Source organism: Salvelinus namaycush, chromosome 14 (genome assembly GCF_016432855.1).
Source record: "Salvelinus namaycush isolate Seneca chromosome 14, SaNama_1.0, whole genome shotgun sequence".
NCBI classification, from domain to species: Eukaryota; Metazoa; Chordata; class Actinopteri; order Salmoniformes; family Salmonidae; genus Salvelinus; species Salvelinus namaycush.
This window is the reverse complement of record NC_052320.1, coordinates 26,539,279-26,551,666: the sequence shown is the minus strand read 5'-3', so window position 1 is coordinate 26,551,666 and position 12,388 is coordinate 26,539,279. Positions and strand designations below refer to the sequence as shown.

The following is a 12,388-nucleotide window of genomic DNA, read 5'->3' as shown; positions in this document are numbered from 1 at the left end:
TGAAGACTGAGCATTAATCTGACAGTCTCGCCTTCATTTCTTCCCTCCTTTCCTCTTTCCCCTCCGTCAATGCAAACAGTCCCTCATGTACTGCTCAGCCACCTGGGCAGTGAATCAGGTACCAGGACCATAGGGAGCAGCCTTGGCTGCGCCGGCCTGCCATCTACACCTACAGTGCTCTGCCCTCCCCACCCTGTTTGCCCATCGCTGGTTGCCAGCTCACATTTTAGCCATCCTGTCAAGTCTTTCTGATTTGGCGCCATAAGATTTGAAGCATGACAGGTGGTCATTATTTTGTAAGATTCCTTTTGTCTCTCTAAATGTGTGGTTTGAGAAAGTGTATGTCTGTTTATCAGGTAAAATGGTTGTCATCTGTCTGTTTGTTGCTTTGTTCTTTTTCTCTTCTGCACAGATGGCCCTCAAATCTCTTGTGCATGCTGCATTCTCATATTGGCCTTTCCTATTTATTCATTTTTTCTCCGACAGTAAAAATGAATTGGAACTCGACCTGATCAGGCAATCTATTTTCTTTGTGGGAGAATAATGAACACCGGGTAGGGATTCAGCTCAGACATTTCAGGCCCCAACCACTTGAATTAGATGCATATATTCATACAGTACTTTCTGAAATATGGTGTGAAATCCAGTATTCCTGCTTAGCCGATATCATTCCACTTGATCCTAACTAAATGGCAGCGTAGCTAGCATGAGGTAAACAGTATATTGTGATCAAGTTATTGAGTCTTTAGGTTATTAGACTTCATTATTCTCCCTGGGCTGCAGACCACCCCATCTTGAATTGGGAATGTTGACGCATTTATGATTGTGGTATGATCACCAGCATCCTACCACGAGCCACATTCCCTAAAGCAAGCTACCCCTCCCCCAAAACATTGCTACACCATATAAACAGCAAATATCCTCATACCGGACTTCCTACTGTAATTTCTCTCCTCTTTCTCTCTTGTCTGTAGTGCCCACGGCCAGTATGACTCGGCTGGTGCGTTCTCGCACCCACTCTGCCTCCAGCATGGGCTCTGTGGAGGGCACCCGCAGCCGCACCCACACACAGCTAGAGGGTGCCACTGCCGCCGGCCCGGCTGTTGAACAGGCCAGGCCACAGACCATGGAGGTGTCCTGCTAAAGCACCATGCCCAGAAAACATCCTCCTCCCTACCTCCCTCTCTCACTTTTTTTTCTCCCTTTCCCATGCTAAGTCAGAGAGGATTGGAATCCAGAGGGGGCGTCTGAAACGTGTTCGGAAAGATCATTTATGAAGCAGTCCGGTCCTCTGCTGTGTTCACTCTCACTGTTTCCTGTTGTTGTCTATCTATCATGCCTTTCTGTGCATGACTGCGGTGGCACGGCAACCTGGAAATCAGTAAGCAGCCAGGCGATGCTGCTTTTCTGGTTACCTATTTTACGTTTTGCTGTCTACCGCCTCTCCCTGTTTTTCTTGTGTTTTTTTTTTTCTCCTTAAGATATATATGAGCTATATTTGTATTTCTAACTACTATTTGGGTCAGTGTGTCAGTTTAAAGAGGAGCGTTGGAAAAGCATCAGGCATTTTCTCTTGCAAAGTACTCTTTAAGGAGTTAGGTTACCTGTTTTTCTCTTTCTCCCTCAGAGGTCTTCCTCACCTTGTGTGCAGATCAGACCAAATCACAACATCCCTCTCTACCGCCTCCTTAATGGTCCATTCCTAAATCAGTCTCATGCAGACTCACTTGCACACCTTTCCGACTTCACACAAAATCTCTTTATTTCAGTGCTTTTTGTAATTGTTATTATGTTGTGATTTGTGAAATACCTTTGATTTCCTATATTGCAAAATGATGTGATAAACCCACTCTTGTTCTGTACCTTTATACCCAGAATATCTGACAGCATGACCCTCTTGTAGATGAAACGTAATGAAGGTGTCTGTAAAATTGCTTTTGTCTAGATGTATCTAGAAATAGTTACCTTGTGGTGTTATTGTTGATTTTTCTCTTTCATGCAATTTATTTGAAATGGCAGGCCCTGTGTTTTGATACCCCCATTGTTACTGACAGGCAGAGAAAAGAACCACCATTTCCTGTAGTTTATTAACGTTCAGAGCAATCACTTGATAATGTTCTAAGTCAGAGTACCTAAACTAGCCCACAGCTCAGTGAGTTAGGCGTATAACTGTGTGCCAGTTGAGGTACAGATAACATGACTGCCTCAGAAAGTTTTATACAAGGGATGAGGCAGTCATGTTTTCCATTCTAATTAAATAATTACGGGGTGAAAACAGCAACTGGTCAGATGCCTGAGGGACTGGATAGTGTAATAAACAGTTATTATTAATATTATTGGTCATTTTCGTTGTGGTTTTTCTGCGTTTCTCTCTGATTGTACTACAGCTTGGGTGAGCTTGTGGTGATAATGCATTGTGCTCTGTCCCCATAGTATGGGTGTGTGCTGTAAGTCATACTGTCTGCTGACTATATACATTTGTACTGATAATCAAATAAAGCTAGAAGTTGTACATTACATTTGACTGGACTTCTGTCACTGGCCTGTGTATTTTCTCACTTGGTAAACTAGCCTAATAGCATGCGATTTGAAACCTAATCTAGCTAGCCTTATTGTGCTAGAAGTAGTCGTCACACTGATCAGACCATTGCTTAAAGCTAGAATCCTTAGTTGCTACAAAAATGAATGATGGATATACCCATTGATTCTTGAAGAATATAACTCGTGATCTTAGTTCAACTGTCGAAATCCATCAGAACCCAAAATACTGTTGAAGTCAGAAGTTTACATACACCTTAGCCAAATACATACGTTTTTCACAATGCCTGACATTTAGTCCTAGTAAGAATTCCCTGTCGTAGGTCAGTTAGGATCACCACTTTATTTTAAGAATGTGAAATGTCAGAATAATAGTAAAGAGATTTATTTCATCACATTCCCAGTGGGTCAGAAGTACACTCATACACTCAATTAGTATTTGGTAGCATTGCCTTTAAATTGCCTTTAAATTGTTTAACTTGGGTCAACTGTTTCAGGTGGCCCTCCACAAGCTTCCCACAATAAGTTGGGTGAATTTTGGCCCATTCCTCCTGACAGAGCTGGTGTAACTGAATCAGGTTTGGAGGCCTCCTTTCTCGCACAAGCTTTTTCAGTTCTGCCCACACATTTTCTATGGGATTGAGGTCAGGGCTTTGTGATGGCCACTCCAATACCTTGACTTTGTTGTCCTTAAACCATTTTGCCACAACTTTGGAAGTATGCTTGGGGTTATTGTTCATTTGAAAGACGCATTTGCGACCAAGTGTTAACTTCCTGACGTCTTGAAATGTTGCTTCAATATATCCACATACTTTTCCTGCCTCATGATGCCATCTATTTTGTGAAGTGCACCAGTCCCTTCTGCAGCAAAGCACCCCCACAACATGATGCTGCCACCCCCATGCTTCATGGTTGGGATGTTGTTCCTTGGCTTGCAAGCCTCCCCCTTTTTCCTCCAAACATAACGATGGTCATTATGGCCAAACAGTTCTATTTTTGTTTCATCAGACCAGAGGACATTTCTCCAAAAAGTACGATCTTTGTCCCCATGTGCAGTTGCAAACCGCAGTCTGGCTTTTTTTATGGCAGTTTTGGAGCAGTGGCTTCTTCCTTGCTGAGCGGCCCTTCAGGTTATGTCGATATAGGACTCGTTTTACTGTGGATATAGATACTTGTGTACCTGTTTCCTCCAGCATCTTCACAAGGTCCTTTGCTGTTGTTCTAGGATTGATTTGCACATTCATCTCTAGGAGACAGAACGCGTCTCCTTCCTGAGCTGTATGACAGCTGCATGGTCCCATGGTGTTTATATTTGCGTACTATTGTTTGTACAGATGAAAGTGGTACCTTCAGGCATTTGGAAATTGCTCCCAAGGATGAACCAGACTTGTGGAGGTCTACAATTTTTTTTTCTGAGGTCTTGGCTGATTTCTTTTGATTTTCCCATGATGTCAAGCAAAGAGGCACTGAGTTTGAAAGTAGGCCTTGAAATAATCCACAGGTACACCTCCAATTGACTCAAATTATGTCAATTAGCCTATCAGAAGCTTATAAAGCCATGACATCGTTTTCTGGAATTTTCCAAGCTGTTTAAAGGCACAGTCAACTTAGTGTATGTAAACTTCTGACCCACTGGAATTGTGATCCAATGAATTATAAGTGAAATAATCTGTCTGTAAACAATTGTTGGAAATTACTTGTGTCATGCACAAAGTAGATGTCCTAACCGACTTGCCAAAACTATAGTTTGTTAACACATTTGTGGAGTGGTTGAAAAACAAGTTTTAATGACTCCAAACTAAGTGTATGTAAACTTCCGACTTCAATTGTATAAGCTTATTTTACTCCAATGTTTGTAAACAATGTAAATCTAAACAAACACTATATATCTTCAAAACATGGTTAAAACTATAATGTTGATATCATGGATGGTCAGTCATATCTATAGCTTTGAATTTGATTTGAGTGGTTCCATCGTTCCAGGCTCATCCCTCAGCTTTTTATTTTATTTTACCAAAACAGGCAGGTGCCTGCTTTGTTATTGTTTCAATTAAGGACTAGCTTTAAAGAGAGTCTACATTTTTGATTCTATAGCAGTCATCACTATGGCAATTAACATGGCTACACCAGTTGGGAATGTTATGAAGAGAAAACGGATTGCTCAGCTCTTCGACCCACCCAACACCCAACCTGAATGACAAAGAATATGAAGCTCAAAAATTGCTGTGACGTCACTTCACGCGTCTGTGTTTTATACCACGGCTCATGCAGATGCTGCAGCAAAACAGTACATTTGCACAGACCAGGTGAATCTCATCGCAATTGCTGATGACTCATTGATCAAGTCACTGATGTAAAATGTCTCAGAGTCTGTGTCAATTACTACTGCCACACGTACGGCTCACTGCTGCTACTCCCTATTTATTATCTATGCATAGTCACTTTAGTCACACAAATGTCACACAAATGAACTTGACTAACCTGTACCCCCGCATATTGATTCGGTACCGGTACCCCCTGTATATAGCCTTGTTATTATGTCATTTTTTTTTGTTACTTTTTGATTTGCTTTTTTTACTTTAGTTTATTTAGTAAACATATTCTTAACTCTATTTCTTGAACTGCACTGTTGGTTAAGGGCTTGTAAGTAAGCAGTTCACGGTAACGTCTACACCTTTTGTATTCAGCGCATGTGACAATTTGATTTGATTTATTGTTGAATACAACCTTTCTTCCTTTCTCTTTGTGCCTCACTTTTTCTTTGTCTTCCCTCCCTCTTCATCTCCCTCTCTTCGCTCTGTTTTTGAAAGTTCAGGTCTTGTTGAAACAGGAAACTGAGTGTCTGAGTAAGAGGTGAATATAAACCCCCCTCCTCTCACATCTCTCCACTCAGATGTACTACAGAGCACTCTGCTGTGCTACACCTACAGAGCCTCCATCTACCACCACTGGCTCCTTTCCCCATTGGAACATCACAGAGGAGGAGAACACTCATTCTCCATTGGTGACTAAAGAACTCTCACACAGCTTCTCATACACGCACACGTCATACTCACATTACACATGTGAATGCTACCAGCAGTGTGAAACGCCCAGACCCACTGGACTCGACCACTGGGCCTCACTGGGTTATACCTCTATCCCTGTGGTACTCTACAGCTCTGACATCAACTCATTCCACAGCATCAGAGTGCTGCTGATTGTCACCAGAGCCACAACAGGGCAATGCTGTGAGTATTAACTCATTTTCAAGCTGTCAAGTCTAATTGATCTCACTGTATTTAATGTACATGTAAAAGGTTGTAGTTTTATTCGACCCTGATTTAACTTATTAAAAGCACATTGTTTTGCTTTAAAAGAAAGAGGACAAAGGTCACATAAATATATAGGACAAACTGATCTTATATGAAGACTTTATAAATACTTTTTTTTATTTGTTATTGTCCAGACAGATCTATACCCCTGCTGTGTTTCCTGACTCCTGGTTGGCAGACTGCTGTGGTTGATAATGGTCATTTGTTCTGTATGTTATAATGGAACATTAGATGATTCCTTGTAGCTCAGTTGGTAGAGTATGGTGCTTGCAACACAAGGATAGTGGGTTTGATTCCCGGACCACCCATACGTAAAATGTATGCACTTAATGATTGTACTACATGAAATGTTCAACTTGGGCAATAACACACTGGTACTGAGTACCGGCACCTCACATTTTCTAATGCTTGAGTACTGACGCTTCTTATAGAATATTGGCTTAGAAATATGGCAGATTTCCTGCACCTAAATATAGACAATAGCGGCACCCAAAATGAGTACTGTTACCTTTTTCAGTCCACTTCAAGCACTAGTTAGGTTCCATATTACAGAGCATTGGGGGAAACTATTCATCTAGAGATATTTAATGGCAATATATTTCCTATTACTATTTCTGATATTACCATCTATTTTAAATGTTTTTGAATTTGTCAATATGAGACAAAACCCCCCTGGGATAGAAAGGTGTTCACAAAAAGAGAGCATTTATTTTCTACTCAAGGATAACACTTTATATATTACACTCCAGTGTTCAGACAAACTCGCTGGAAGTCTGTTAGGATGCTTGAGTGCCCATGCAGCACTGGTTACAGTAATATGTAAGACAACACAAAACTGTTTCTTTGAAAATGTACATGCATTTTGTGCTTTCACGAACTCATTTACCTATTCTCCGTGGTTCCTGTGGAGCATAAGGCTGCCATAATTTGCCATATTTGTCACACGTGTTTTTGCATATCACCAATGCATAACACTTGAACTAGTTTGCACGTTAGTGCATTCGTGTTTACATCAGTTAGAGAGTGACACACAAAAGACTGCATGTTCTATCATTATGTATTCAGATGAAAGCCCCTTATTTTCCTTGCCAACCAGCACTCTCGACACTCCAGCAGCCCATGTGTAAAAACAAGAATTTGGTTGGAAACTAAAGGGTGTTCAGAAGAAGTGTGGTTTTCAACTTCCTCCCTCCTTTTGTTCAAGTTGTCGCTGATCCAGCTTTCTGACAATAAATGGAGAAAGAAATGACAGACAGGGCTATTTGAAATGCCTTAATAGTGTTTGTTTTGATATATGTTATCTGACATAAGTTACAATGAATTGTGATTGATGCAACAGTACATCAAGAAGACATGGGGCCCACCCAGATGTACCTCAGTAACCAAACGGGCTACTAATCCATACCTGTGATTCCCTCCAGCCCACAGAGTTCTCTGGTATCCCTTCCATAAGAGCTCCACATCGCCATGGGCAGTGGGCCCAGTAAAGAGCATCAGGGATCCAGCACTCATGCAGCCTTGCTGGGCCAGGAAGAGCCCGCTGAGCCGGTCATACTGGGTAAGGCCTGGGCTCTATGTCAGATTGAGCACAGGAAAGGATAAGGCTCTGGGCAACAAGCCAGTACTAGCATATCTCAGATGGGCAGTGTCCCCAGGGGTCAATGGCTCTGGGTTTGTCTGGACTGAAACCTATAGGCCAGGGAATTGAAAATGTGCACGACAGCTAGGTCCATTTTAAAGGACAATCACCGGATGGCCTGCATCTGATGTAAATTTATAGATCAAAACAATGTGACCAATATAATGATGAAAAAATGTAGTTAGTGTTTCTGTACATACATAGTGTGGTGATTAGCCCCTACATTAAATGTCACTGTAGTCGGTGTGCAGAAAAGAGAAAAAAACAAGCTTACTGGCCTGGTCTTCTGTTATACCACAAGAGGTGTGAAAAGAAAAAAAGCAAGAAGCGAAAGACCTATATTTAGAAGTGGCGTGACCAGGGACCAGGTGACACACCCTGGACTCTGGGGTAGACGTAACATAGTAAATGTAAATCTATGACACTCCAATTAGTATGATATATTACATTTCATATGGTATGAATTAATTTGTGGATGTCCATCATCCATTTCATATGACATGTTACGAATTACAATTCGTACAATACGTTATGAATTGTCTATGAGACCAGGCTGAGTGACAAAGAAGTCCTACTTTTTGAGCTGTCACTCAAGATGTTAGTTTATGAAGATCACAGTAATAATTTGTAATCATTTATTTTTTATAACTTGGAAAGGTCTAACCATGAATACTCAAGTGTGAATTGAAAGCAGAAATGTACATGGTTTGAGATTCTTATAGTAGAGTCAGAGTGACAGTCATTTTTTGTGTCGCTGTATTGTCCATAGAGAGCAGCAGGTATGTGGTAGTGGCCCTGTACAACTATCCCACTGGACATCCAGCAAACAGCAGTATCCGCGCGGGAGAGAGAATCAATGTGCTTTCAGAGTAAGAAACCATACCCTCTACCTACAACTACCACAATTACTACTACTACAGTTATTACAACTGTACTGTGCTTTTTCTATATAACCTATGTATCTCTTTATGTGTTTCTGTGAATGTGCATGTCTATGTAGCGAGGGGGAATGGTGGAAAGTGAGATCCTCTGCCACAGGCAATGAGAGCTACATCCCCAGCAGCTACACAGCCAGAGTGTACCACAGGTGAGTCTGCTGATCCATCTGACTATTCTCCTTTGGAGCTCTATTTACACGGATCTGTCTTTCTATTTCTAGCTCTTTCTCTATTCTCTTTCCCTAGGTGTCAGTATGAGGGTCTCAGCAGAAAGAAGGCTGAGGAGCTCCTGTTGCTGCCCAACAACCAGACTGGCTCTTTTCTGGTCCGGGAAAGTCAGACCCGCCCTGGTGAGTTTAGTTCACAATCAAATGCTAACAAGAACAGGGAAACCAGCTTAAAATTGTAATTGATAAACCCGAAGGGATACAACTTTGTGACTGAAGTATGGTGTACACGATTCACTCTAGGTGCCCACTCCCTGTCAGTGCGTAAGACCAGTGACCAGGACCGTTGCTCAGTCAAACACTACCGGATCCAACAACTGGAGAACGGCTGGCACTACATCTCCCCCTGCCTCACCTTCCCCACCCTCGCAGCCCTAGTGGACCACTACTCAGGTCAGTAGAGATGGTTCAAGCGTATACAGCAGTTTAGAACATGTTGAAAGCTGTAGATACAACTTTTCAAACCCTTTTGTGTCCAACCCACGCATTTGAACCTCTGTACAAGGAGTGATGGAAAAGGCACCCAATTTGTCATACTTGAGTAAAAGTAAAAATAGATTAATAGAAAATGACTCAAGTAAAAGTAAAAGTCACCCAGTAAAACACTATTTGAGTAAAAGTCTGAAAGTATTTGGTTTTAAATAAGTACTTAAGTATCAAAAGTAAATGGGCTCCCAAGTGGAGCAGCGGTCTAAGGCACTGCATCTCAGTGCAAGAGGTGTCACTACAGTCCCTGGTTCGAATCCAGGCTGTAACACATCCGGCCGTGATTGGGAGTCCCATAGGGCGGCGCACAACTACCCCGGCCAGTGTGGTCCTGGCTGGGGTAGGCAGTCATTGTAAATAAGGATTTGTTCCTAACTGACTTGGCTAGTTAAATAAAGGTTAAACAAAATGCAATTGATAAAATATACTTAAGTATTAAAAGTCAAATTCCTTATATTAAACAAACCAATATTTTATTTACAGATAGCCAGGGGCACACTCCAACACTCAGACATCATTTATAAACGAAGCATGTGTGTTTAGTGAGTCCGCCAAATCAGAGGCAGTAGGGATTACCAGGGATGTTCTCTTGATAAGTGTGTGAATTGGACCATTTTCCTGTCCTGCTAAGCATTCAAAATGTAACAAGTACTTTTGGGTGTCAGGGAAAATGTATAGGGTAAAAAGTACATTCTTTTCTTTGGGAATGTAGTGAAGTAAAAGTAGTCAGAAATGTAAAGTACAGGCCTCCCGGGTGGCGCAGTGGTCTAGGGCACTGCGCCGAGGCTCTGTCGCAGCCGGCCGCGACCGGGAGGTCCGTGGGGCGACGCACAATTGGGCTAGCATCGTCCGGGTTAGGGAGGGTTTGGCCAGTAGGGATATCCTTGTCTCATCGCGCTCCAGCGACTCCTGTGGCGGGCCGGGCGCAGTGCGCGCTAACCAAGGGGGCCAGGTGCACGGTGTTTCCTCCGACACATTGGTGCGGCTGGCTTCCGGGTTGGAGGCGCGCTGTGTTAAGAAGCAGTGCGGCTTGGTTGGGTTGTGCTTCGGAGGACGCGTGGCTTTCGACCTTCGTCTCTCCCGAGCCTGTACGGGAGTTGTAGCGATGAGACAAGATAGTAATTACTAGCGATTGGATACCACGGAAATTGGGGAGAAAAGGGGAGAAATTAATAAAAAAAAAAAAAAAAAAAAAAAAGTAAAGTACAGATACCCCAAAAAACGACTTAAGTAAAAAGAATTTGGAGGGTTACTTTTTCTCCCCAATTTCGTGGTATCCAATTGGTAGTTACAGTCTTGTCTCATCGCTGCAACTCCCATACGGAGTCGGGAGAGGCGAAGGTCGAGAGCCGTGCGTCCCCCGAAACACAACCCAACCAAGCCGCAGTGCTTCTTGACATAATGCCCACACAATGCCTAACCAGGAAGCCAGCCGCACCAATGTATCGGCGGAAACAACGTGCACCTGGCGACCGTATCAGCGTGCACTGCGCCCAGCCCGCCACAGGAGTCGCTAGTGTGCAATGGGACAAGGACATCCCTGCTGTCCTAACCCGGACGCTGCTGGGCCAATTGTGCGCCGCCCCATGGGTCTCCCGGTCGCGGCCGACTACAGAGCCTGGACTTGAACCCAGAATCTCTAGTGGCGCCCTGCGCCACTCGGGAGGCCCGACTTAAGTATTTTGACTTAAGTACTTCACACCACTGTGCACAGGTAGCAGTGGGTTGAAAGCTGGGGGCATCTTCAGTCATTGTACTGTAGTATTCATGTGAAACCTGAGTTGCAACAGACTGATTTATGTTTCCTTCCAGAGGTCACTGATGGGCTGTGCTGTCTGTTGGGGGAGCCCTGCTTCATCCAGGGGTCCAACAGCATTCCTGTGGCTACTGGCCCAATACCCATGGCCGTCAGGAAGCCCACCCTCAACTGGAAAGATGCGGACAGGTGAGGTCATGTACTGTTGTCGTAATGCCAGTCTCTGTGTATACATGTCTGCCAATAAATCTATTATTTATCAGCATTTCCTCACTAATGGGTTTTCTCTCTATCTGTCTGCAGCTCCATGATTTTTGGCAAGGTCAATGAGGATTCCCTGGTGAGCGAGGGCCTGAGAGAGGCCATCAGTTCCTACCTCTTCATGACAGGGGACTGCAAAGACTGCAGCCAGAAATGGGACAGCTGAGACTGGAGCTGTCCTCAGAGAGACAAATAGTGAGATTCACAGACTAAAACGGAGATAAAACGGAGCAATGAGCTTACCTATTGTGGCAGAGGGTACCTGAGGACCATATCACGTGGCCATGAACCTAATGGATCTCGAACATTGTTGAGGAAACTTGGATTCACAAGTCAACCACTGCAGAGAACCATTGTTCTCAAAGCTATGGTTGTCAAGTGCTCACATTGTCAAGCAGACAAGGCCCATATTTGCTTGGATTCATGATCAGAAGACATTTTTAGATCCTGGAGGCAGACTAAAAAAGACTTTACAGAAATAAGGGAGTATCTGTGCCCATAGGAACACAAAGTGTTCTAAAGAGATCATGCATTCAAACTGATTACAGGTTGCAACATGGAAAAAGTGTCTGGAATGAGATGATGATCCTCACTGTGTCAAATTGTGTGCATGATCTCTAATGTTAAACTAGAACAGTAGGTCTAAAGACAGTGACACGATATGTTGCAATTTATTATGGGTTTTGAAAAGCTGCTAACTTCATAATGAAATGTTCCATTCAGCCTTACTCGTGATTATAAGTAACCACAGCTGATTGCAATGTTCCTTACAGAAAGTAGTTTGATGGTGAGGTATACAGCCATATGAAAGTCATAACCACTTGCACGTTTTAAATAGATCCCCTCTATCATCAGTAAACAGACTATTTGGTTGGTTTTGTTGAACTACCTTGAAAAAAAGGAAATGTTTGTTGTATGGGTTTCCTGTTCTGAACAGAAACACCTTTTAGCTGTTGCTTGTTCTCCACCACACCGCAGTATAACTTTGACACAGGATATGGTCAAGGTGCAGTGGAAAAAAACATAGTGCGGCAGAGACAGCAGAAAGTTATGATTCGTGCTAAAGAGCATCTCAAAGTTACGTGAAATATTTAAGCAATAAGGCAAGAGTGGTTGTGGTATATGGCCAATATACCACGGCTAAGGGCTATTATTATGCAAGACGCAACGCGTAAACGTATTTAGAAAAGTACAAATAAATGTTTCATTCCCATGGTGTACGGTCTCAT

The 12,388-nt window shown here is 42.9% G+C and overlaps 2 protein-coding genes across 2 annotated transcripts in view; both read left to right on the top strand.

Annotated features, from left to right (window-relative positions):
• The window catches only part of LOC120059332 (protein NDRG3-like), a 79,084-nt gene extending 76,565 nt beyond the window's left edge, over positions 1 to 2,519 (top strand). Inside the window, exon 16 of the mRNA XM_039008312.1 lies at positions 975 to 2,519. Within this exon, the coding sequence (XP_038864240.1) occupies positions 975 to 1,144 (170 nt within the window). The 3' untranslated portion in view covers positions 1,145 to 2,519. The remainder of the gene's footprint in view (positions 1 to 974) is intronic.
• A 2,923-nt stretch (positions 2,520 to 5,442) lies between these two features.
• Positions 5,443 to 12,375, top strand: LOC120058919 (src-like-adapter 2). The gene is made up of 8 exons (XM_039007666.1): positions 5,443 to 5,768; positions 7,274 to 7,410; positions 8,261 to 8,360; positions 8,492 to 8,578; positions 8,676 to 8,779; positions 8,900 to 9,049; positions 10,955 to 11,087; positions 11,202 to 12,375. The coding sequence occupies exons 2-8, from the start codon at positions 7,320 to 7,322 to the stop codon at positions 11,323 to 11,325; spliced, it is 789 nt and encodes a 262-aa protein (XP_038863594.1). The 5' UTR covers positions 5,443 to 5,768; positions 7,274 to 7,319; the 3' UTR covers positions 11,326 to 12,375.
• Positions 12,376 to 12,388: the final 13 nt, after the last annotated feature.

What these genes read in the sequence shown, in the direction of transcription:
- LOC120058919 (XM_039007666.1), top strand. Translation starts at nt 7,320, where the DNA reads ATGGGCAGTGGGCCCAGTAAAGAGCATCAGGGATCCAGCACTCATGCA. An exon ending in CGCTGAGCCGGTCATACTGG is followed by an intron (nt 7,411 to 8,260) that starts GTAAGGCCTGGG and finishes TATTGTCCATAG; the next exon opens with AGAGCAGCAGGTATGTGGTA. An exon ending in CCTAGTGGACCACTACTCAG is followed by an intron (nt 9,050 to 10,954) that starts GTCAGTAGAGAT and finishes GTTTCCTTCCAG; the next exon opens with AGGTCACTGATGGGCTGTGC.